This window comes from Opisthocomus hoazin, chromosome 2 (genome assembly GCF_030867145.1).
Source record: "Opisthocomus hoazin isolate bOpiHoa1 chromosome 2, bOpiHoa1.hap1, whole genome shotgun sequence".
Classification (NCBI taxonomy): Eukaryota; Metazoa; Chordata; class Aves; order Opisthocomiformes; family Opisthocomidae; genus Opisthocomus; species Opisthocomus hoazin.
Genome location: NC_134415.1, coordinates 86,736,325 through 86,762,213, shown reverse-complemented (window position 1 = coordinate 86,762,213; position 25,889 = coordinate 86,736,325). Strand labels below are relative to the sequence as shown.

The 25,889-nt window shown below is 39.9% G+C and overlaps 1 protein-coding gene across 2 annotated transcripts; it reads left to right on the top strand.

The window, feature by feature from the left end:
• Positions 1 to 2,928: 2,928 nt before the first annotated feature.
• MANEA (mannosidase endo-alpha) lies at positions 2,929 to 25,584 on the top strand. Of its 2 annotated transcripts, XM_075414350.1 has the most exons (6): positions 2,937 to 2,998; positions 4,942 to 5,057; positions 12,054 to 12,646; positions 16,293 to 16,402; positions 18,785 to 18,861; positions 19,569 to 25,584. In XM_075414350.1, exons 3-6 carry the CDS (start codon positions 12,097 to 12,099, stop codon positions 20,203 to 20,205), a joined length of 1,374 nt encoding a protein of 457 aa, XP_075270465.1. In that variant the 5' UTR covers positions 2,937 to 2,998; positions 4,942 to 5,057; positions 12,054 to 12,096; the 3' UTR covers positions 20,206 to 25,584. The 2 variants fall into 2 exon arrangements, with proteins under 2 accessions (XP_075270464.1, XP_075270465.1); XM_075414349.1 differs by lacking the exon at positions 4,942 to 5,057 and having other exon boundaries at positions 2,929 to 2,998.
• The last annotated feature ends 305 nt before the right edge of the window (positions 25,585 to 25,889 follow it).

Here is a 25,889-nt window from a genome sequence, read left to right as displayed (position 1 = left end):
TTTAGCCTTTTCTTTCCATTCTCCTCCCCACCCCAGTGGGAGGAGGGGCAGCAGAGCGATCTCGTGACCCTTTGTTGCCAGCCATGGCCAAACTGCACCACCACTGTAGGAGAAGATCAGGTCCAAAACCATCTTAGGAACCTGAAGGTGCACAAGTCCATGGGACCTGATGAGATACATTCGCAGGTCCTGAGGGAACTGGCGGATGAAGTTGTCAAGCTGCTATCCACGACTATTTGAGAAGTCGTGGCAGTCTGGTGAAGTTCCCACTGACTGGAAAAGGGGAAACACAACCCCCGTTTTAAAAAAGGGAAAAAAGGACGACCCAGGGAACTACAAGGCCAGTCAGTCTCACCTCTGTGCCCGGCAAGATCATGGAGCAGAACCTTCTGGAAACTATGCTAAGGCACATGGAAAATAAGGAAGTGATTGGTGACAGCCAACACCGCTTCACTAAGGGCAAATCATGCCTGACAAGTTTGGTGGCCTTCTACAATGGGATTACTGCATTGGTGGGTAAGGGAAGAGCAATAGACATCATCTACCTGGACTTGTGCAAACCATTTGACAGCGTGCCGCATGACATGCTTGTCTCTAAATTGGAGAGACATGGATTCAATGGATGGACCACTTGGTGGATGAGCAATTGGCTGGATGGTCACACTCAAAGAGTTGTGGTCAACAGATCCATGTCCAAGTGGAGACCAGTGACAAGTGGCATTCATCAGTGGTCGGTATTAGGACTAGCACTGTTTAACGTCTCTGTCAGCGACATGGACAGTGGGATTGAGTGCACCATCAGCAAGTTTGACAATGACACCAAGCTGTGTGGTGTAGTCAACACACTGGAGGGACAGGATGCCATCCAGAGGGACCCTGACAGGCTTGAGAGGTAGACCTGTGCAAACCTCTTCAAGGTCAACAAGGCCAAGTGCAAGGTCCTGTACGTTGGCCAGGGAAATCTCAAGCACAAATACAGCCTATGTAGAGAATGGACTGAGAACAGCCCTGAGGAGGTCTTGGGGGCATTGGCTGATGAGAAACTCAACATGACCTGGCTATGTGCACTTGCAGTCCAAAAGGCCAACCGTATCCTGGGCTGCATCAAGTGAAGTGTGGCCAGCAGGGTAAGGGAGGTGATGCTGCCCCTCTACTCTGTTCTGGTGTGACCCCACCCGGAGTCCTGCATCCAGCTCTGGAGCCCTCAGCACAGGAAAGACAGGGGCTTGTTGGAGCAGGTCCAGAGGAGGGCCGCAAAAATGATTAGAGGGATGGAACACCTCTCCTATGAGGACAGGCTGAGAGAGTTGGGGCTGTTCAGCCTGGAGAAGAGAAGGCTCCAGGGAGACCTTAGCGCAGCCTTCCAGTACCTGAAGGGGGCCTACAAGAAAGTTAAAGAGGGACTTTTGACAAGGGCATGCAGTGATAGGACAAGGGGTAATGGCTTGGAACTGAAAGAGGGTAGATTTAAACTAGATATAAGGAAGAAATTCTTCACCATGAGAGTGCTGAGGCACTGGCACAAGATGCCCAGAGAAGCTGTGGCTTCCCCCTCCCTGGAAGTGTGCAAGGCCAGGTTGGATGGAGCTCTGAGCACCCTGGTCTAGTGGAAGGTGTCCCTGCCCATGGCAGGGGGATTGGAACTAGATGATCTTTAAGATCCCTTTCAACCCAAAGCATTCTATGTTTCTATGAATTACCCCAACGCAGTGACTTTCTCAATGCATCACCATCTTGAGCGCCCTACTTTAATGCAAACTGCCATCCTTAGTGGCGCAGAGGTGCCACTTCTACACAAGATACCCAGTGGAAAACGTCCTTGGGGTGTTGGTTGACAGCAGGCTGAACATGAGCCAGCAGTGTGCCCAGGTGGCCAAGAAGGCCAATGGCATCCTGGCTTGTACCAGGAATAGTGTGGCCAGCAGGAGGAAGGAGGTGATCGTGCCCCTGTACTCGGCACTGGTGAGGCCGCACCTGGAGTACTGTGTTCAGTTTTGGGCCCCTTACTACAAGAAAGACAGTGAGGTGCTGGAGCATGTCCAAAGAAGGGCAACGAGGCTGGTGAGGGGTCTAGAGAACAAGTCTTACGAAGATTGGCTGAGAGAACTGGGGCTGTTTAGTCTGGAGAAGAGGAGGCTGAGGGGAGACCTTACTGCTCTCTACAACTACCTGAAAGGAGGTTGTAGTGAAGCAGGTGTTGGTCTCTTCTCCCAGGTAACTAGCGATAGGACAAGAGGCAATGGCCTCAAGTTGTGTCAGGGGAGGTTTAGATATTAGGGAAAATTTCTTTACTGAAGAGTGGTCAGGCATTGGAACAGGCTGCCCAGGGAAGTGGTGGAGTCCCCGTCCCTGGAGGTGTTTAAAAAATGTGTTCATGCGGCACTTCGGGATATGGTTTAGCGGACATGGTGGTGTTGGGTGGATGGTTGGACTCGATGATCTTAAAGGTCTTTTCCAACCTGTGATTCTACGATTCTATACAGTGTCGTGCACTGTCCACAGATTGAAGCCACAGGCTGCATCCAGCCACTACCACTGTGCAAGTTCTTCCCCAGCTGAAAAGCAACCAACACCCCAGGAAATAACTTTAAAGAGTTCTAGAACAGTTAGGCCTTCCGAGTAAAAAAAGGTCATTTCATAACCCGAGGAGGCCTGGCACGCAGCTGCTCGTGTCCCTTCCTCTCAGAGGGAACAGCCGGGAAGCCCCGGCGCGCAGCGGGCCGCAGGCGGGCTGACGAGCTCGGCTCCCCTCCGCACGGCCGCAGCGCCGACCCCGAGGCCTCACAACGGCACAGCAACCGCAGGGCTCCCACCGCGGTGCAACGCCGCCGCGGCCCTGGCCCCGCGCATGCCCGCCCGCCGGCGCATGCGCGCCTGCCTCTGCCCCCGGTGTGATCACGCCTCGGAGCCCTTCCCCGGCCGGCCCGGCCGCCGCGCCCGGCTGCCCCGCGAGCGCGCCCCCGTCCCGCCCGCCGGGCAGCGCCTCCGCTTCGGGAGGGTGAGTACGGGCGGCGGCCCGCGGAACACCGGTTCTGGCGGCCCTCGCCGGGCCCCAGCGGCGCCGCTTCCGGCCCCCAGGGCTGGGGAAGGGGACGGGGCAGCGAGACGACGGACAGGGCCGGGCGCCGCGGCGTAGCCTTGGGGCTCCCGGGGGCCGGGAGAGGGGGGCGAGGCGCCGGCCCCCGCCCGCAGCCGCTGTCGGAGGGGCCGGGGGCGGCCGTTGGGCGGTGCTCTCCCTCCCGGCTCTCGCCGGGGCCTCTGGCAGGGGGCCGGTGTCCGGCCGAGAGCCGCGGGCGCTTGGCTCGGTGGTGTTGGAAGCGTAAGCGCTCGCGGTTTGGTAGCCTGGTGCTGATTTTCAGCATTTTTTTTTGTTTGTTTGTTTTCTTTTATCAGACGGCCTCGCTGCGCGGCTGCCCGTGCTGCGAGCTGCCCCGGGAGGCCGGTTGGCCGGTGGCTGCCGGTGAGGAGCGGGGCTGCGGGCTGCCTGCTTGCCGTGGTCCGCAGTGGCGCGGGGGGCTTCGGTGTCCTCGCAGGGCAGGAGAGCGCTGGCGCCTTGAGATTGAATACTCCTGTATATTAAATATAGTGTAATGCTGGAGGCTGCCTTACTACGCTTAGGGCGAAGAAGGTGCAGCAGGATTGGTTTTTGATCTTTCTGGTATCTTTGTGAAATTCAAACCTGGTTAGTGAAAAAAGTCACGTTCCCTGTGTTGTGAATGACACGGTTATCCGTGTTAGAATTGTTGTGTTTCAAGTACCTCTTTCTAAATTGGGTAGACCAAAAAGAAACCTTGTTTTATTGGAAGTGCTTAAAAATATATGCAATTCTATGTAAGTATAGCTATAAAGTGTCTGCATGCCATATGTAAAGTATTCTTCCATCTCTAATGATTTTCAAGGACTTTTTTAAACAGTCTTTTTCGAAAGACTTTTCCTAACCAGGCACTTCTTGAGAAATTTCCCAGTTTTTCTAATACTAGAAACACTCCCGAGGTTCTCGCAAGGGAGGTACGGCCAGCCTCTGTTGCTTTTTGTCATTAGTTGTGTTCGCCAGCACAGAATGTGCTATGTGAACTTGGTGGTTTGGGCAGGCTGTTACCAGCCCTCGGGGAAGTTTATTATATCTCACCTGGTCAGTCAGTTGGGAGCCAAATAAGGTTTCTAGGTGCACATCTGCACTGTAGCTCCGGAGTGAAGAGTTGTGAAGGCCTAGAAGCTCCAGCTCTGTCTAGAGCTGATCTGTCACTTCAGAGTTTTCCAGTTCTTCAAGCTGGGGAATTGTAGGAGAAGTCAAGCTTAGAAAACTTAGCTGAGAAGCTTTGATAGCAGCTGTGAGCTACCAACCTCATTGACTTTTGGATGACCTTACCCTTGCATCAAGAAAGTCGGGTTTTCAGAGCTCTCTTCTGTATTGCACTTCCATTTGTTGTGTTTAAGGAACATCAGAACAAATAAATTACAGTATTTGCTGGTGCTTACTGAAACAGATACATCTGGTTTATCTGAGCATACTTTCTTTGCATTGCATATTTCGCTTTTGGAAGCAGTCAAACTGGAAAAAGCAACCCATAGGGCAGAGTATTGAAACCGGAGTTATCGTATGACCAAAATGATCTAGAGCAGTTAACTCCTTTTTTTTTCTTTCTTCCTCTGGCTAAATCCTCCCATCCTTGTTTTGGGAAACGTGATGGGAGAAAAAAGCTCTGTTGTCATGCGTCCATCTGTACACTTTTTTCTTCATATAGCAGAAGGGACAAACAGAAGGTTTGCCTGCGGGATAACTTAAGGGCATAAAAAGCAGCAGTGAGGGAGAAAAAAAAAATCAGTCAAGTACGAGCTTGAATGGGAGAGGTTATCCATGAGGCAGGTTTGCTGTTAAGTTTGGGGAACAGTTTAGAAAATACTTCAGCTTTTCACAGATGCTTTTTTTTGTTTTCACAGAGGTATTAGTTGTTTTGGGAAGAACAGCTGGAGATTTTGTACAACTGGGATGAGTTTCATACTATTTCTTCCCATATAAGAAACAAATTAATTTGGAATAGAGATGGTCATAGAGGGTAAATATACTTACATTTATTTTGCATTTTTAAGTCTGTATAACAGCTTGCAAACTCGAAGTAAAATAACTGTGTAAGGCTTTTTTGGAGAAGGGGACTGAATGTTATGGATAAATAGCTTCTGCCCTTTCACGGTAAAGCTTCATATTTTTCTGATGTGCAATGAAGGAAATTGTAGTATCTGTAATCATAAAAGGAGAAAACAAGAGACATCCGATGACTTCTGTGCTTTCAGTCTGTACCTGAAGGTAACAATTAATGATTTGGATAAGTGTGTGGTAGTGAAGAGTACATTGACAGAGTTAACTGAAGATCCTGGCTTCTTCAGGCACCTTTCACTGGAAAATTTGCCAAAAATTTCCAGTATGGAGTGACTGGGTGATTAAAATTTTTTTCTTTTTTTTCAAATAATTAAATTATTTAAAAAATATATAGTACGATGCACAGAGTAAAGAAAACAATTTTGGTTTCATGGTAATGACCTCTGAACTCATTTTTACTACTCGGGAACTAGATTTAGGAATGATAATAATTCTGTAGTCAGGTTGCATACATGAGCTGTGAACTGAATTGATAGCAAGCAGAAATTTTTGGCAAAGGGATAGGGAGCAAAATTAAAAAAATAAAAATGCAATTTTAGTTTTAGGATGTGTGTTGAAAGTCACACTGTATTCATATACGTTCCCTTAATCTCAGAGAGGAAGGATGTGGTGGAGCTGAAACAGTACAGAAAGAAACACCTCAAAAATGCTTAAATGTATCTAGTGATAGTGATGAAATGTACAGACTAGAAATTTCTCTAAAGGGAAAGTCAGAGAACCTGATCACAGAATCACAGAATCACAGAATAGTAGGGGTTGGAAGGGACCTCTGTGGGTCATCTAGTCCAACCCTCCTGCCGAAGCAGGGTCACCTACAGTAGGCTGCACAGGATCTTGTCCAGGCGGGTCTTGAATATCTCCAGAGAAGGAGACTCCACAACCTCCCTGGGCAGCCTGTTCCAGTGCTCCGTCACCCTCAGAGGGAAGAAGTTCTTCCTCATGTTCAGACGGAACTTCCTGTGCCTCAGTTTGTGCCCATTGCCCCTTGTCCTGTCGCTGGGCATCATTGAAAAGAGCTTGGCCCCATCCTCCTGACACCCACCCTTCAGATATTTGTAGGCATTTATAAGGTCCCCTCGCAGCCTTCTCTTCTTCAGGCTGAACAAGCCCAGTTCCCTCAACCTCTCCTCGTAGTGGAGATGCTCCAGTCCCCTCACCATCCTTGTAGCCCTCCGTTGGACTCTCTCCAGTAGCTCTTCATCTTTCTTGAACTGGGGAGCCCAGAACTGGACACAGTACTCCAGATGAGGTCTCACCAGGGCAGTGTAGAGGGGAAGGAGAACCTCCCTCGTCCTGCTGGCCACACTCTTCTTGATGCACCCCAGGATCCCATTGGCTTTCTTGGCAGCCAGGGCACACTGCTGGCTCATGGTTAACCTGTCGTCCACCAGGACACCCAGGTCCCTCTCCGCAGAGCTGCTCTCCAGCAGGTCCGTCCCAAGCCTGTACTGGTGCATGGGGTTGTTCCTCCCCAGGTGCAGGACCCTGCACTTGCCCTTGTTGAACCTCATCAGGTTCCTCTCTGCCCAGCTTTCCAGCCTATCCAGGTCACTCTGAATGGCAGCACAGCCTTCTGGTGTATCTACCACACCTCCCAGTTTGGTGTCATCAGCAAACTTGCTGAGGGTACATTCTAACTCTTCATCCAGGTCGTTGATGAAGAAGTTAAACAAGACTGGGCCCAGTACTGACCCCTGGGGGACACCACTTGTCACCAGCCTCCAACTAGACTCAGCGCCGCTGATGACAACCCTCTGAGTTCTGCCATTCAGCCAGTTCTCAATCCACCACACCGACCACTCATCCAGCCCACACTTCCTTAGCTTCCCTAGGAGGATATCATGGGAGACTGTGTCGAAAGCCTTGCTGAAGTCAAGGTAGATAACATCCACGGCTCTCCCTTTGTCTACCCAGCCAGTCATGTCATCGTAGAAAGCTATCAGATTGGTCAGGCATGATTTCCCCTTGGTGAATCCATGCTGACTACTCCCGATAACCTTCTTTTCTTCCACTTGCTTCATGATGGCCTCCAGGATAAGCTGCTCCATCACCTTACCCGGGATGGAGGTGAGGCTGACCGGCCTGTAGTTCCCTGGGTCCTCCTTCTTGCCCTTTTTGAAGATTGGAGTGACATTGGCCTTTCTCCAGTCCTCGGGCACCTCTCCTGTCCTCCAGGACCTCTCAAAGATGATGGAGAGTGGCTCAGCAATGACATCCGCCAGCTCCCTCAGCACTCGTGGGTGCATTCCATCGGGGCCCATGGATTTGTGGACATCCAGATCACTTAAGCGATCCCTCACACAGTCCTCCTCGACCAAGGGAAAGTCGTCCTCTTTGTAGGCTTCTTCTCTTACCTCCGAGGCCTGGGATTCCTGAGGGCCAGTCTTAGCACTGAAGACTGAAGCAAAGAAGGCTTTCATTAGCTCTGCCTTCTCCGCATCCTCCGTCACCAGGACACCCGCCTCATTCGGCAGCGGCCCCACGTTGTCCCTAGCCTTCCTTTTTCTGCTGATGTAGTTGAAGAAGCCCTTCTTGTTGTTTTTGACATCCCTTGCCAGCTTCAATTCCAGGTGAGCCTTGGCCTTCCTCGTCGCATCCCTGCATGCTCTCACTACGTTTCTGTACTCTTCCCAAGTAGCCTGTCCCTCTTTCCACATTCCATGGACCTTTCTCTTCTGCCTGATCTCCGCTAGAAGCTCCTTGTTTAACCATGCAGGTCTCCTGCCTCCTTTGCTCGATTTCTTTCTCAGGGGGATGCATTGCTCCTTTGCATGGAAGAAGTGTTATTTAAAGAGCGACCAGCACTCATGGACCCCCCTGCCTTCGAGAGCCCTGGCCCACGGGATTCCTCCCAGTAGCTCCTTGAAGAGGGCAAAGTCAGCCCTCCTGAGGTCCAGGGTTTTGATCCTGCTTATCGCCCTGCTTCCTCCACACAGGATCCTGAACTCGACCATTTCATGGTCACTGCAGCCGAGTCTACCTCTAACCTTCACATCCTCCACAAGTCCCTCCTTGTTTGTTAACACGAGGTCCAGCAGCGTGCCTTTCCTTGTTGGTTCCTCCACCACTTGCATCAGAAAGTTATCATCGATGCTCTGTAGGAACCTCCTGGATTGTGAATGCCTAGCTGTATGGTCTTCCCAGCTGATGTCAGGGTGGTTGAAGTCCCCCATGAGAACCAGGGCCTGTGACTGTGAGGCTGCTTGCAGCTGCCTGTAGAAGGCCTCATCAACCTCCTCCTCCTGGTCAGGTGGCCTGTAGTATACACCCACCATAATGTCACCTGTGTGAGCCTGTCCCTTAATTCTAACCCACAAGCTTTCAACTCCTTCTTCACTTGCCCCCAGGCCAAGCTCAATGCATTCCAGTTGCTCCCTCACATGTAGAGCAACTCCCCCACCTCTCCTTGTTGGTCTGTCTTTCCTAAAGAGTCTGTAGCCATCTATGACAGCATGCCAGTCATGCGAGTTGTCCCACCACGTTTCTGTGATGGCGACCAAGTCGTAGCCGTCCTGCTGTATAATGGCTTCCAGCTCCTCCTGTTTATTGCCCATGCTACAGGCATTGGTGTAAACGCACTTGAGCTGGGCTGTCAGAAGATAGAAGCAATTAAATTATTAGTGAAGTAGCAAATGTAAATAATAATTAAAAATGTAAATAAATGCTTTCTTAGTCTGCCTTCTGATTTGAGAACTAGAGACATCAAATTGAAGTAGCAGGTGAGCTTCTAAACGGTTGTTTTTTTCATATTGTACAAAGAAGTGACCTTTTGTTTGGGAAGTCTCTGAGCTACAAAGAGCTGTAGATGCCTAACTGTTACAGTAAATCATTGCTCTACGTTGGACCTGTTCTTTGCCCATAAGCAGAAACTGGTGATCTAGTCTAACTCATTCTTCCTTCTGACCTGTGACCAAATTTTTTTATTCTTTTAGAATGAATTCACTAGGCAAGAGAAGGAGCTTGAACTACTTACATTTTTGGCTGGTACACCAACGTGGGTCAACAAACTTGGGGTTAGAATCCAAAAGCTGCTACTAGTTAACAAGTCATCATATGAGCCAGCGTAACTGTCTGCATGTGAGATCTCAGCCTGCATAAAGCTGAAGTTATTCAGACTGACTTTTTCCTACCGAGAAAGGGAATTGCTGTTAGATCCAAATGCACCCAACAGTCCAAGGCAAGACACTTCATAAATATGTAGGAGTGACCTATGTACCTCAGTAAATTGAAGTCAGATTCTGAAATTTGTATGTCCGTGATAGAAATACAAAATCACAGCTATGCCGTCTCTAATGGCTGTTGAATCAGCAATGTATTCTAAGACTTTTCCAGTTGCAAGGATAGGCATAACTTCAGGCAGCTGTTTCATGTGGCATGTTTGCTCAGTCTGTTTCCGCAGTATTACTGTTCTGCTGTGGCACTGGTGTTGATGAGCATAATTTATCTGTCACTGTCTCTAAAGAGTAGCTCTGAACAAGATTAAATGACATAATGCAAGCATTGCCAACCTGTAGCTCTTCAATGCAGCTTTTACAGTATAGGTATCTATGCCAGGGCTGAATTATGTCATCATCCTTGAGGCTGGTGTCTTCCCAAAATGCAGGCATTTGCCATAGATATCATTTACTTGTTCTAGAAATTTTGCACTTTAGTGCTGAGCCTTCGTGTAAGCATACTAGAGGTTTATAATATGCTGCGGTAGACCAGGGTCTGTCCTGATGCTAGTCAAATTTTAGTAAGTATGCTGCTCGTTTTTTAGTGTACTTTCATGATAAATATTCCATTGAAAAAGTACTTGTTGAAATAAGAACATGAAGTGCTGAGATCAGTTCCTGACACTTCAGAAAAAACACTTCATGACAGTGAAATCTTGATGCAATAGAGGAGGAATTTAGTAGCAGATATGTCAAACAAAGAAGAAAAAGGAGTAGTTTCTTCAATATGGAATAGGAAAGCCCAAATGAAGGACGTCATGAACATTCTAATTGTATGTATTACCATCATGAATTCTTTTTTACAGAAGAGATAAAATAATAATTGCAGAACTGATATATCACTGGCAGTCCTGTATGTTAGTTGGTGAAGATTAATAGCATCTGGGTTGAATTAAAGAAAACTGAATACATTAATATATTAGCCAGGTGAATAATATTGTTTCACTTAAAAAAAGGTTCTGACCCTTTAGAAAACTTCAGTTTGTCTAATCTGAAAATTGATTTAAACTCCCAGGGAGGGGTAGCATTATAGACTAGAAAGAAGGCTGAAAAGGTCTGGAGAAATAGTAGAAGTATTTGAACATATTTAATTTCTTATTAGAAAGAAAATGTTCTGTACTCCAAATAATGTCTTTGACAAAATTCTATGGTCTTGGGATGGATTGTGAGCTATAGAAAAAGAATCCTGTAATTTGATGTAAAGTGTTGTGAAATCTGTTAATGAAAAGTCTTAAATACTATAAGCATATGTGCCATAAAATCATTTTCCCTGATGGTACCAAAGGTTCTTTTGTTGGCGTTAGTCCTGTGATACTCATTCAGCTGAGTCAGCTCTCTAACAAGGTAAAAGTGCATAGGGGTTTTTTTTGTTGTTTATTTTTGAGATGTTAACAGGGTTTTGCTGTTGAAGTGTGTGAGTGGCCTTACTGTAAAAACCAGACGAATCCGAGAGGTAACTAAAAGTAGACAGCAGGATAGATAGATTAAGAGTGGAAATGGAAGCAGAACTTCCCTTTTTGGCACTGTCATACTGCTAATCCAGTTCAGGCCGTCTTGTTAAAAAGCATATTTTAAAATGTCTTATCTAAAATTATCACAGCAGTAAGAAATAGAGTTTTGTGACAACTAAGCTATATGTTAGTGTGCTTTAACAGTAGTAAAGAATATTGGTAGGAAACTAAGATAAGACACTTCATAAGTATTTTAAAATGATATGTGTATATCAGTAAATTAAAGTAAGATTGTAAAATTTGGAAGTCAATGACAAATGCAAAATCGCAGCTATGCTACATCTAATGGCTGTTGAATGAGAAAATTATTCTAAGATTTTCCAGTTTAGTGTTCTCAGTTTGATGCATAATCTGGTTCCACATAATTCTGTGGTAAACAAAATTTTGTTAATCCTTTTCTCTGGCTCTGTTTTTTTTAATGTTGAACAGGAATAAAAGTTGGAAAGAAGGTAATCGGGCATTCAATTACACTGATTTTCTTCCCCCTGCTTTCAGGGCTCAAATCTTGCTGTGTACTCTTGGTCTTGTTTTGAACTTAGTCCTGGAATTCTACATGAAGTGTCACACAGCTGTGACATGGCACTGACAGGCTGCCAGCAGCTAACTTTCAGGCCTTCTGGTTAATGCTGTGCTGTTTTTTGTTTACATAATTCAGAAAGCAAATTAGAATTTTAGATCTGTAAAGTTGCAGAGCATCATTGTTTTGAGTTTAAGTTGTCGAAGTATTTAGTCAATGTGTTGTATGCACATATGTTAACTATCTTAACTAAACATGATGTGATTGGTCTGAAACCAGTGAACAGGTTAGTAAATGAAACCTGGATTCTGTACATAAACTGTCCTTCTGTCATATGCCATTTTGTTCTTTACTCTTGTTCTGCTACGCGATTCTTCTTTCATGGCTTCTGATTTTTTTCTTCTATTTTCTGTGCTATTTCTATCAGACTTGTCAAAACATGATAGTTCTGAAATAAAGGTAACCAGAATTTCCATTTCATGGGATTTATTTGGGTTAGGAAAACAATGAAGTTCAGAAGGAAGATGTTTATAAAATATTTGAGTCCTTGGTGGTGGAACCTCAGAACCTGAAGTAGAAACTTTATGAAGCATTTCATACTGTTGAATTAGGTAATAAGAAATCTGACTTTAAAATATTTGTCTTTTGATCAGTTGCAGCCCAAATCCTTCTATTCGGATTCTGAACTATGACATCATGGCAAGATTTCGCAGAAGAACATGCATCATTTTGTTGCTTTTTATTTTGTTTATTTGCTCCATAATGATGGCTTTGAAGACTCTGAGACCTGACAGAGCAGGCTTTGGGGATCCATTTGGACTTGGTTTGTTGCCCGAGCTTCAACAACGGACAGTGCTCTTAGACAATAAACAGAATTCACTGAACAGGATTCAAGGAGATACTGTAACACGTGTCAGTAATTTACATAGTATCGCAGCCAATACTATGAGAGCATCTATGCCTCCTGTAAACAAGCTGGAAGAAGAGCTGTCTTCTCCTAATTATAACTTTCACATATTCTACTATAGTTGGTTTGGGAATCCACAGTTTGATGGTAAATATATTCACTGGAACCATCCCTTGTTGCCACATTGGGATCCCAAAATTGCAAACAATTATCCAAAGGGAAGGCATAATCCTCCTGAGGACATTGCGTCCAACTTTTATCCTGAACTCGGATCTTACAGTTCCAAAGACCCTTCTGTCATAGAAGCCCACATGAAACAAATGCGTGCAGCTTCAACTGGTAATGAATGTTAATGTTTCAGCATGTTGTTCATTTATCCAGCCTTAAATATGTGAATGAACACAACTGATGCATTCTTCCGTTTTTCTGTGTAATTCTGGAAATGTCTGAAACTAGTAAATGTCTTTATGTTTCTGAGTTTTAACCCCTAACCAAAACCTACATCTTCAAAGCTGTGTCTGATGAGTGTAACAGGACAGAAACGCAAGAACTGTATTTGTAATTCTGTAGGTACATGCATTTCATGACTTAACGATTACATACACAGAAAATACAGAAACCATTGCTAAGAATGTCTTGTCCGTTTATTTTGTTTTTGGAGATGAATACTTCAATTTTAAGAATAGGTTTCATTAAATCATGTTAACATGGTTATGGAGCATTCTGTTCAAGTGGGAGTGGGGTTTTTTTCTGAGTCCTTTGTGTGTGTAATCACAATTATGTATTAATTCCTATGTCAAAGCGCATGTAGGATTATTGGTTTTATACAGTTTATATTTTATGCAGTTTATTTATAGGTGTTCTCATTAGCTATAGAAATGTCTAATTCAAACCTTCTTGAACTTGGGTACTTGTAGCTACTTATAGTTTATTTCTTTGTCTGAAAGTATTTTTCTTTCATTACAAATTGATGTTCCCTTTCTCTAAATAAGATGGACTATATACATAAGAATATTCAGTATGTTTTGGTGTCATTCTTTGTTGTTGGGCTTCATGGTCCTTTTTATGTTCATCATCTTTAAAATAAGCAGTCCTATAGGCTGATATTAAACTCTGAACAGCTTTTGTAAATGTAGTTGGAGTGACATGACCAGAGCTCATAGCAGTATACAGAGTGCTAATCACCTTGAAATAAATCACTGTCATTCACATAAGCATTAAGGTTTAATGTAATTGTTATATTCCCATTAGTAGTGTTTACTTGCATGTTTATTCTTGATTATTGTTTTCTCCTGGTTCTTTACCTAACCTGTATTTTGTACAAGGGTTAATACAAATGTAGAAAATTTCTTACCCTTTTCAGTAATACAATAACTCCATTAACAGGAACACCAGCAACAGTGGGAAAACTGTTGCAGAGAAATCTCAGGTATTAGTTGCCAGTAAGCACTTTTTTAGTCTTATCAAAAGCAAAATAATGCATGATAGTGTGATAAAAGCAGAGAGCACACATGTAGCTTTAGAAGAATTTGTGATGCATCTCATCCTTTTAATACAAATGTCTAATAAAGCTGAACTGCTAATGGAAAAGGCACCAAATACTAGGTAAAATGCTTTGCAAAATAAGAGTTTTTTAGTAGCTTACGTTAGTTTTCCATTTAAAACTCAGGCATGTGAATGAGTAGTTCATGCTTCCTGTGACATACTCTTTGTAACATATTACTGATATTTGTCAAAAGTGATTTTTTTTTCTGCTGTTATTCTGACTTAAGGATTTAAATAGACTTGATTTTGTTCTCTTCTGTCTAGATTTGACCACCATAAATCATCAACCTGTTTTCCTCAGGTCGTTGCTTCAAATATTGCGTCTTACTAAAAAAAGAATTATACTTTGTTCATTTTTTTGTGTACTGTGAGATTGACTGTTCACAGTTTCTTTGTTTTGTCTCTTAGCCAGTGTCTAATCCATGGCTGCATTTTACATTCTGTCAAATAATTATTTTTCTTTTAGCCTTTTTTGAGGCTTTATCAAGGATCTTACAAAAGGAGAGAAATGTGTTTTTTTTCAGCCAATATTGTGTAATGATCAAAGGCATAGAAGAGATTGGAGCAGCAGGAATGTTATGCAGTGCTTGCTTGTATTATTCTATATTTTACAATTCTTTTCTATGTATTAACTTCCTAATTTTTAACAGATTAATACAATGGATTTTATTCCTCAGATTGCTTGGTGAAATCTATTTTTTAGTAGTAGCCTGTTTTAGTGATAGTCCAGTTTGAAGTCCTTCATTTGTCCTGAATGACTCTACTCTGGTTTTAAACATGTTTATGCTATGGTTTTTGGTATCGAGTCCATCCTTTTTTAGACTCCTAAAGTGGTACATAACTTTATGTTTTAACCACAGGAAAGAAAATATTAAGTAGTCTGTCTCAGGGAAAGACCAATGCAAACATGAGTTTAGGTTCCTTGATGAACAGTTCTGTCTCCTGAACTTGTCTCTGTTTCCTAAAGTTATAGAAGAAGGTCTTGACAGAAGTTGTAGTCAAGGTACCTTGAGTGTAACCTGAGTTTGTTGCTGCTGTCCACTTGTCCTTTATATCTTATACATTTGAATTTTGTCCTTTTCTTTTGTGTGAATAAAAGATAGGGTGATAAAATACAGTCAAATATTACATTTGTATAGTCTTTGAGCAGACTATATCTCTTGTGATAGTTAGCCTATTATTTGTGATTTTTTTTGACAAAATGTGGAGAGAATGTGCTGGGGGTAGTTGAACTAACTTCTGTGTATAGTGAGCTCAAATTTCTGGTTTTTGATGTTAGAAGATGATTGGGTATTCACTCTAATTTATGCTTTTTCATAATTTTGAACTTGTTTATTTGGAAATTGTTAGAAATATTATACTGTTAGTAAAATAGATTGAATTTAGAGTATATACTTCCCTATCTCAGTGACCTGATTTGTATACTTAAATCTTTACCTAGTTAAAAATATTGACATTGACTTATTCTTCCATATGTTTTAGGTAATATTGTTAGGAAAATATTCCTGTATCAGCATTTCATGTATTACTGATATTATATATATACTGATATATACATATAATATATATAATATATATTATATATATATTATATATATACTGATACATACTGATATTATTTCCAGCTACACACCTAAACCTAGTTAACTGACAGCATTTTATTTTAGAAGGAAAGGGTTTAGCCTTTCTGAAGAGGTATGTGTTCTTTTGCTTTTGTGGAGAGCATCAGGAAAATTTACAGAACAGGGACATTGTCATCTTTTTTGACAGGAATAGTAACATCCTTAAATTATTGAGAGATACTCAAGCATTTTTTTAGGTAATACATTTAAAAAACTAATTTCACATTATTGGAAGGGTGGATTACACCATAGTAACTGCTTTTAGCAAGAAAGTAAGTTGTGGGACTACAGTCACTGCTTCTAATATGAAATGGTTGTTTTGTAACAGAGCCAGAGGTACAATGCATAAATATAGTGGGGAATAAAGTTTCATAAAACAAGAATCTCTTCCGTCACATGCATAGTCCTCATCTCTTGAGTGTTCTCTAGCCCTATGTATCTCGATACTCTCTGGCTCTACTGTGGCATAGCTATAATGCCTTAGGAGCATTCTCCTCCTATTGGTACAACCTGGAGGTCAGGACGCTGTGCTGAAAAGTGGGAGGGAATGGCCCTTGGTGTTAGGCTTGGGACACTGAACACAGATCTGTTCCCTTGACAGATGATCTTACTACTGTATATTTTGTTGTCTTTTAAACAGAGAGAGAAGTGAAAATCAACTGTTAAGTATACTGAGATTTCATAATTGATTAAAAAGTAATTTTAAGTTCTTCTTTATGTTTGTAGATTTCATATCTAACAATAAGTCATGACAATGTTATAATGTACATGTTATATGTTAAACAGCATGATTTAAAACTTAAGTTTTGTATTTTCAGGTGTAATAGTGCTTTCATGGTACCCACCAGGTATGGCTGATGAAAATGGGGAACCAACTGATGATTTGGTGCCTGTTATTTTGGATTATGCACACAAATACAATCTAAAGGTAAAATATTTTTAAGATGCAGAAAATAGGACTACTTAGGAAAGTAAACCTTGCTAAGAGTTTACTACATTTGACTCATGGTGTAGATTAGGGAGGCTTGTCATGTAATGGTGGCATCTGTTTCTGTCTCCTGTTACGCTGCACTTCTTTTGGCTCATAGAAGTAGGTATAAGTGCCTTTTGAATTACACTGAATTATGATAAGACCTAAACGATATTAACTTATAACTAGAATAAATGTCATAATCTGCCTTTTTTCTGTTTTGGTTCAGATCTGCAGCTTACAGAGTCTAAGGTATGGTGTTGTGGATTTTTTTCTTGTTAGGAAACAGTTTTTAAAATTAGACAATATGCTGTTTTCAGATGAGTCTTGGGAGTTGAGGGAAGTATGGAATACAATGATCTATAAGGAACTTTGAAAAAGAAGAAAGACTAACCTCATTTATTGCATTACTGCAGAACTTGCTGGTGCCTGATCATAGAGGTCAGGAGCAAGCACCTATGAGTAATAAAGAGGGATTCAGAAGTTATCATTTGAATGAATGCCTTTATTCCAGAAGGTATCAGGAACACTTGCCTTGGACAGTAGGGTCAGAGAGGTGCTGCTCTGACTTTAGGTTATTCCAGGGCATGACAGGATAGAAAGGCTAAATTACTGGCTACCTGAAATAGGTGAAATATCGAATCAATTAAAGATTATGTGGGTTGATCAGTAGAGTCTAAAATTGTGGTTTGGTTTTGTTTATTTTTAAAGTAAAACTTGTATTTTCCCATGGGGTAAAGAAAAAGTGCATTGCCTTTTAGTCTTGCCAAGTAATAAATTTCAGTTTTTAAATTATCTAAGTAGCTTTGTATGTTTCATCTCTGGAGGATGTTGTCTGTACTGGGGACTAAAAATACAGCCTGTTCATCTGCTCTTGTTTTAGTTGGTCATGTAAGTTGCAGATTCTCAGAGAAATTTCCTGTCACTAGTAGCAACTCTACATTCTTTGACAAGCAGGCGGAAAGTAGGAAGATTAAATCAGATACAGAAGTAATTTTTCAGCTGTTAAAGATGTTGTGTGAATTGCATTATGTGACATAAGTTGCACATATGTAGCAGTAAATTATTGGGGGAAAAAAAAAGTATTATTCTTCCCCAAAATTTTCAGATCATCTGATGGAGTTTGCTCTCACCTAAAAGAACTAGTTAACATTGAAGTCTCTCAAAGGAGCCAAGGCAAAATGAAACAAGCTACCAAGGAAAATGCATGTGATAGTATGGTAATGTTTGGAATATGGATGGAACTGTTATTGGTTGGAATAATTAGTGGAATACAGATATTAAGTATAGATGCTACCAGGGAATGCTGCCTTCACTGTAATGTTTTTAAACATTCTCGCACTAGGAAGTTATTACAGTTAAGTGTTAGCAATGTCAATAGACCAGAATCAACATAGAAAATACATTTCTGTTATGTCTGCTGAATACAAGTCTGCTAAAAGATATGTCCTTCTGATTTTCCTGGTTTTGATGGTTGGAAATGAAATATGAAATTATAGTGCTCTTCAACATGTCCTCTCAGTTCTAGTGATTTAGTCTAACACTGTGTTTTTCTATAGTTTGTTCCTAGTAGAGATAGATATTACAATTTGAATTTCCTGCTGTTGCAGAGTTGTTGAAGACTTTATCAAATGCATTCTGCTCTAAAATTGCTTCTGAAAAACTAGTTGATTAATATATTCTTCCATTTAATTTTATATGTGAAAACAATGGCATTTTTACATTGAAATGACTTCACATACATAATTTAAGCAATTCCATAAGCTCCAAGCTTGAAATTCAAAGCAGTACATTATATTAGATTTAGTTCCAGGAGTTTATTGCTGTTGATACATCTGTAAAATTTTAAATTAAAGTTTTCATATCCTCTATCTTAAAATCTATTTTGACACTGAAATCTCTCCTTGGTGAATTATCTTTAGCAAATTTAATACATTGTTTAGAAATTAAATATTAAAATATTTCATTGGTTGATCAGTTCTTTGACGTTCAGATAGATTATATTTTATTTCACTTTTTAGTTTCTGCTATAGTTTAAGTTTTCTGAAGCATGCTTAGTACTCACTGTAGCCTAAGGAAAACAAAAGCAGTGTTTTGTTTAAGTGTGAAAAACTAAATATTTACTCTATTATCAAAGTTCTTTGAATCTGAAGCTTCTAATCTTAGCAGTGCAGGAGTTAAATTAGGGTTGGATTATTCTCAGAGTAGACTAATGAAAATGTTTGCTCTGTAAAGAAGACCTATATTTAATATGACTTGTACTTGCTTCATCTAATATGCGGTGCCCATGTATTCAGTAGTATTTTATGTTTTTTGTGTTGCTATGTTTTCATCTTTCAGGTCACTTTTCATATTGAACCTTATAAAGATAGAGATGATCGCAGTATGTACCACAACATCAAATACATCATTGACAAGTGAGTGCTCTCAGAATTGTTTCCTTTGGGCTTTGTTACATGCTGGTTTAGGGTACTTCTGTATATTGTCTAAAGCTTAGAAGAATATATAAAAATGCATACTGAGACTGAAGAAAACTGTAAGAAACTTTGTTCGTATTTCAGTGGTACAAAATTCAGTCTGTTTTTTAGATATTGAAGTGTGAATTTTTACATAGATACTCAAATGTAAATTGCTTTCAACATTCATTAGTATCTCAAGTCATGATACTTCAGATTAAAACAGTTAAAGTATTAGCTACATGATATATAAATTAAACATACTTTTTTATAGTGACAAGCTAGCAGCTAGAGTTTTAATGTGTTGACCTTTAATGGTTTTTATACAGCTTGACAAATTTTGTACAGCTACTAATTGTTTTGTTCATCAGTGCTACTGAGACTGTCTTATTTCATACTGAATTAGAGAATTGCCCTTCAGAGAAAACTAATATCTATAGCATAGTTTGATGCTAGGTTACTATTTGTAGTATTTTAAAAGTTCTTTGCAGATTCGTTATTTAATACTTAAGCAAACACTAGCCTGAAAATGGATATAAATTGCTATGTTCTGAAGCGCATGCACTGTCTTTTTAAATTAGTTTTTAGGAAAAGTCTTCAGCTCGGATTGTAAAATAGTATTTTCCAAATAACAAATTTTGTCTTAACAATACTTGTTTGCTTCATAGATATGGAGGCCATCCAGCCTTTTACAGGCGTAAGACCACCACAGGCAGATTTCTTCCCATGTTCTATATTTATGATTCTTACGTAACAATTCCTGAAATATGGGCAAATCTCTTAACTGTTTCTGGATCCCAGACTATTCGAAATACTCCATATGATGCATTATTCATTGCACTTCTTGTAGAAGAAAGGCATAAGCATGACATCCACAAAAGCGGATTTGATGGAATGTACACGTACTTCGCCACCAATGGCTTCTCTTATGGTTCATCTCATCATAATTGGGCAAGTTTAAAAGCCTTTTGTGACAGTAACAACTTAATGTTTATTCCAAGTGTGGGACCAGGGTATATTGATACCAGCATCCGACCATGGAACAACCACAACACCCGTAATCGCGTCAATGGGAAGTACTATGAGACTGCCTTCAGTGCAGCCCTTTTGGTGCGGCCAGAAATTATTTCTATTACATCTTTTAATGAATGGCATGAGGGAACTCAGATTGAAAAAGCTGTCCCCAAACGGACTGGACAGATGGTTTACCTTGATTATAAGCCCCATAAACCGAATGTTTACCTAGAGCTTACGCAGAAGTGGTCTGAAAAGTACAGAAAAGAACAAGAACAGTGGCTTATGTGAGCTATTCCTGCTGCAGTTGTTTCCTAATGTGTTGACTACACTGAGGAAGAAATGGAGAGCTAAAAAATCTGTTATTAAATGCCTTTATTGTAGATATGTTCAAAATATTGTATCTCTTGACTGTATATGCACTACTACTGAATTTGAATTTTGAAGAGTAAAAAGACGATGAGAATATTGGCATTTCTTTCTTACTGGATATTATAGTTCAAGAATATTCAGGGAAAATGCTGGGGTTTTGATTTTTTTGTTGTTGTTTTGTGTTTGTGGGTTTTTTTAAAATTTGTAACTTGCATGCTGACCTTCCAGAACATCTGCATGGGATAACTCTACATGACTAAAGTAGAACAAAAATTTGGAATAGTTATACTTCCTTTATTCTTGTAGTTGTGTTTCTAATCAAAGTGATGCTCTAATCCAAGTTTTTATCCTGATAGCTTCTTGCAGAATGCATGTCTGTAGTGTGTGGAGTAATCTACATCTACTGTGTTTAATGCTTTGCGCACAAGGAATTCTTGACATATAACCAGCTTGTGGTAAAAACACTGAAGAGGTACGCGTGATGCAACACTAGTGACTTTCGGTTTGTGTTTTTTTTAAGAAAAAAGCATTTGAAGGATTGAGTTCTAAAGAACTGGTGAAAGATTTCTAGTTTACTTCCATTTGTTCTGTTTGGTACATGGTGCAGACTTTTGCAGATTGCTTGATACTGACCAGTAACATAACTTTTTTCTATGTTACTTTGACTTAAAAAAAAACCCAAAAACAACTGATTGAAACTGAGCGAGGAAAATATTTTTCTGAGGTGGAGAAACCCCTAAACATGCAAAAAATGTGCTAAAACTTCCATCGTTATACTTGTCTGCTAATTGACTGCAGACACAAATCTACTGTTTTTTAAAATGTTTAAAGATTCTGAAGCTAGTGTCTTACTAGTCCTACAATAAATATGTTTTTAGGAAATGCTTTTTTGTTTCTGATTTAGGAGCAGTCCAGTTTGGTAGCAGTGACATCAACTACCCATTAGTTTAATGTGATATCTGAGATTTCTATATTTCGTATAGTTCATCTGGTTCCAGGATTCAGAATAGTAGATAATAAAATCTTGTTATTGTTCAGATAACCTCCTACCAACACTACCCTTAATACTGTGGTGTGGCTGGAAATGAGTAGTTTCAGACCCAAGAATCTCATCTTTCAAATGTGATTATTAACTGGTTTTCTTAATGAAGCTTGAAAGGATCGAGTCACGTGCACGTGTCTCCTCAGCAATCCTTTTTTGGCATTTTCTTACAACTTCATAGAACAGTCCTGAACTTTGGAATTGTAGAAATTGCAGTGTTTTCTTTATTTGCAGCAAGTGTTTAATCTATAACAAAGTGGCTTCTTTTAGTTGTTTTTTTTAATTTATATACAAGGTGCCGATCCTGTGTTTTAGTTCCTGTGCCGGAACTGTTGTGACCACTAGAATTCCACTGATTTCAGCAGGACCCGTGGAAATCACATTTCTTACTCGGTTCTCACAGTATACTCTCCATGAAGTTCTAAGGTGAATGTGAGGACTTCTGGTTAAAAAAGAAACAAAACAAAACAGTATGTTTCTTCCAGAAACCTTTGTTATTCCAAATAAACATAAGCCAGTTACTACTAATATTTTCTAGTCTTTCTGGTATGGAAAAGATCTGTTTGTGTGTCTTATTTACAGTATAATTCTCTTGTCATTTCTTTGCAGTTGTTAAAGAGATGAGGTGTCATACAATGCCCTCAGCTACTTGAAAAAAATCCAGAAATTGGGTGACAGATGTATAACCTGGCGTGCTGAAGCGCACCTCTAGAGTTATTGGGGTCTTATTAATATCTCTTCACAATTTTCTGCATTTTTCTACTGCATTCCTGCAAACTCCAAAGTGCTTCTGAAAGAAGAGTTTACTAATGCTTATTTTGTTTTGCTTATGCTCAGGTGGATAAATTGAAGTAGATATACTTATGACCACAGTCACAAAATAGTGTCTGAGACATATGAAGCATTTGTTAGACTTTTACCACTTCCAAGTTAACCACTCTCTCCCTTTATTAAGGAAACTGATTTAGACGCTTTTACTATAAATCCCTTAAATAGCTTTACATTTTTTTGTATAATTTTTCTTATATGTTCATGCTTTTACAGCCCAAAGAGCACATATATTTATTTTAAATCTGAGGGAATTATTAATGATTGCATATCAATATTACATATATTATTAAAAAAATCTTCTGAAATGTAGCCTGAAAGGACAGGTCTCTCTGTTTTTCCAGTGCTTGAACTTTTGTCACCCACCGGTCTTTTCTCACTGTAGTTGTCTGAGCACTTTACTAGTCTTGGCAACCTTGCACTCAGCTTTCAGCTCCCTACTTTCTTCTGGTGGCAGTTTATTTTCTCCATGACTATAAAAGTTGCTCGTTTTCTTGCTGTTTACAGAAACGTTTGAAATTTGTTGTAAAGTATTGTACAACAGGGGTGATCTGTCTTGTTTAAAATGTAATTTATGTTAACAGTATAATGGATCTTCATTACTCTGAAAGACTTCTGTAATTGCTGTAAAGGTATCACTTAGCCCTTGCCATGAAGTAGTATGGGCCATGACACACCAGTGTCTAGCGGGATCTTTAAAAGAATTTACAGAATTTCTGTATAAAAGAATGAAAATGAAATGCCTAGAAATTCATCGTCAATGAGCACTTACTGTATTTTTATGTGCTTTAAAATATAAATATGCAGCCTGATAAAATGTTTTGGGGGTTAGAATATAATTTGGTGATTCTAAGGAGATTTGATGGAATAGCAGCTACTAGAACTACAGCACCTGCCTCCGCAATACTTTCTCTGTACTTAGAGCAAATATTAGTGCTGCTACTTGTTGTAGGGGATGGAGAGTTGCTGGTGGACTGCTTCTGCAGTCATGATAGTTTTTGGAAATTTCAGTAATAGTAGGTCAGTGGGAAAGGATTTGTACAAATGCAAAGGACTAAGATTGTTACAAGTGCACAGTTATTGGGATGAGGGAGGGGAAGGTGAGTGTATTTAGAAGGTAATTGCTCCAAGCTTTACAGTTGCAGTTAAAAAAAAATACTCTGATATGCAATTGAAATTGGAAAGGAGGGAAGAATATTTATTATTAGGTTCAGATAGTAAATGGAATTTAAGGAGTATCTAGATCCTATTTCACTTTGCCTTCACACCCCTATTATTTCTTGACTAATAAAATTATAATGATTACTTTTAATATTTTTACACTGATTTATTGCATTTGACGCATCTTGGTAAGTACTTATAGTAATATACTACATTTATATGGATCAGGGAAGAAGCACTATGGGAAGTTTTAATAGAGAACATGCCATGCTATGCCTCTGCAAATATAGAAATACCTGAAGTTATCGATCACATAGTACTGACTGAGTATCCCCAGAGGGGAAATGGTTTCTGAGACAAGTAACAAGTTACTCTGTGGTAAAGGAGAACTTCTTTTTAAAATAAAATTTATAGGTTCATTTCTGCTTCTGTCATTTGTGATCAAGTAAATTGTTCCAGTTCTGTGAGCTGTCTCAGAAGTGAAGCTTAATACATCTTCTCCGAAATAAGAATATATATTAAATCTTGTATAGTAATGCATGTTTCTCAGATCTATAAACTTGTACTGGATTTTGAGGGAAAGAACACATGCATATGCTGTTCCTGTTCCAGTGGCAAGCTGTAGAATTGTGTAGTAGTATTGTGAATGTAGTTTCTGTGCTGATGTTCATCCTGTTTGTCTCGTGCTTTTCTTTTGAGGTGCCAATGATTTGCCTTTTAAGAGGTTGTTGAAGCAGAAGGGTCTTTAGTGAACTCACTTTAGTTATGAGAGTTGATATGTATGCACTCTGCATAGTTTGAATTAACACATTTTACACATGGTTCTTGGGTTCTCTTGAAAACATTTCACAGGAGTGTTTTCAGCACTGTGTTGCTAGTAGGAGAATGCATCTCTGGGCACAAGGACAAGGATGTACTCTAATTTAGGGCACTTTTTTTTTGTGAATCTTATGTGTTTGAAAAGACGAAATAAAGTATTTACAGACAGATTATTTACCACAATGTAAGCTAAAAATCTCTCTTCCAGTCTTAAGGTATTTTAAAAATATTGGTCCTCATCTTTCTGCTTGCTTAAGATAGTGTCAGTATTTCATTCCAATTTTTACTTTTGAGCAGCATGTTAAATGTTGCATAAACTTCTAAAATGATTGTATTTATAAGACTTCATAGTTGTAATATTCAGTGAAGAGAATCTACAAGATTATTGGCACTGAAGAAAAGCCTGATATGAATTTGATATTGTATAGGTATAATTTTGTTGTAAATGGATAGTGTGTTTTTGCTATGTATAGAACATGATAAAAAAAAAAAAATTAATACCCTACCTGGCTGTGGCAGAGATGCATTTGCTTAAGTGCATATATAAAAACAAGTGTGTGTGTGTCTATTTATATATATTATATATGTGCATATAACTGAAGTCATTATTTTTAAAGTACTATATAATTTTATTAAAATTACAGCTGTTTTCTGCTACTTTTAAGTAAGCAATGTTTTTGACTCCCAGTGATGTTTACAGAATATCTAGTTGCTTATGTATGAATACTTTCATGAACAATAAATACATCCCCAAAAATTGTTATTTAAATGGAGTGTGTAATAAGTTTTTTAATAGTTCGGAAAGTGAATTTTTACTTTTCTGTTACAATGTGTGTAGAATTTAATTAGATTGAAAACAACAGGCTTATCACTATGTTTTTAAACAGATGATACTCCTGAAGTTTTTAGGCCTGTTTGTATTACATCTTATTAGGCTACCAAGTGAGTTCACTAGTGCGTAGTGTTGCAGGTATCTTTTTTCCCCTGAGGTATGACTATTTTGACAAAGTAAAATTGAATTTACAGTTCATGCAGAAGTTTAACAGGTAGGGGTGCACAAATAATTAGCCTCGCAGGAGAATGGTTTACAACTGAATACTACAATGGGGTCAAAGAAGTATGTGTTGCTTTCGGATAGTATATTCTGCTGTTCAGGTATAAAAACCCTAGAAAGTAAGGGCTGCCATTTTACTTTAATTTCACAGAAATGTGAAATTACCTTCTTGGTATTTGAAAAATAGGTCTTGTTATTCCCAGCAAACTAACTACATTGGTAAGAAAGAAATTAAAGCTAATTCACACACATAATCAGTACTGTGTATTTCTGTACATGAATCAGAAGTGTTTTAAAATGTTGAATAATTTCATCATTTCATATATCCTTTGTGTATCACATTGTAAGTGACTCTTCCCTGTAGTTAAGGCAGAATAAAGAGATAACAATGAAACAGTATTTATTGCCTTTTTTGTTTACCTAATCTGATCACTTTCTATACGGTATGTGGAATATAGATTCGATAAATTCTTTATGTGAAAGATAAGGAAGAAAGACTATGTTCAGGTTTGTTTTCTTCAGCTGGGCAGTGTAGATAGAAGAAACAGTAATACAACAAAAAGCACCTATAGCTTTCATTTTTTAAACTTCAGTTTTTTAAAAGTACTGTGAAAATAATGGGATACCCTTAACTGAAAAAATTAATTCCCTGGCCCGCTTTGCTGGTAGATTTGGAGTAGAAATATCTTGCGCCTATCA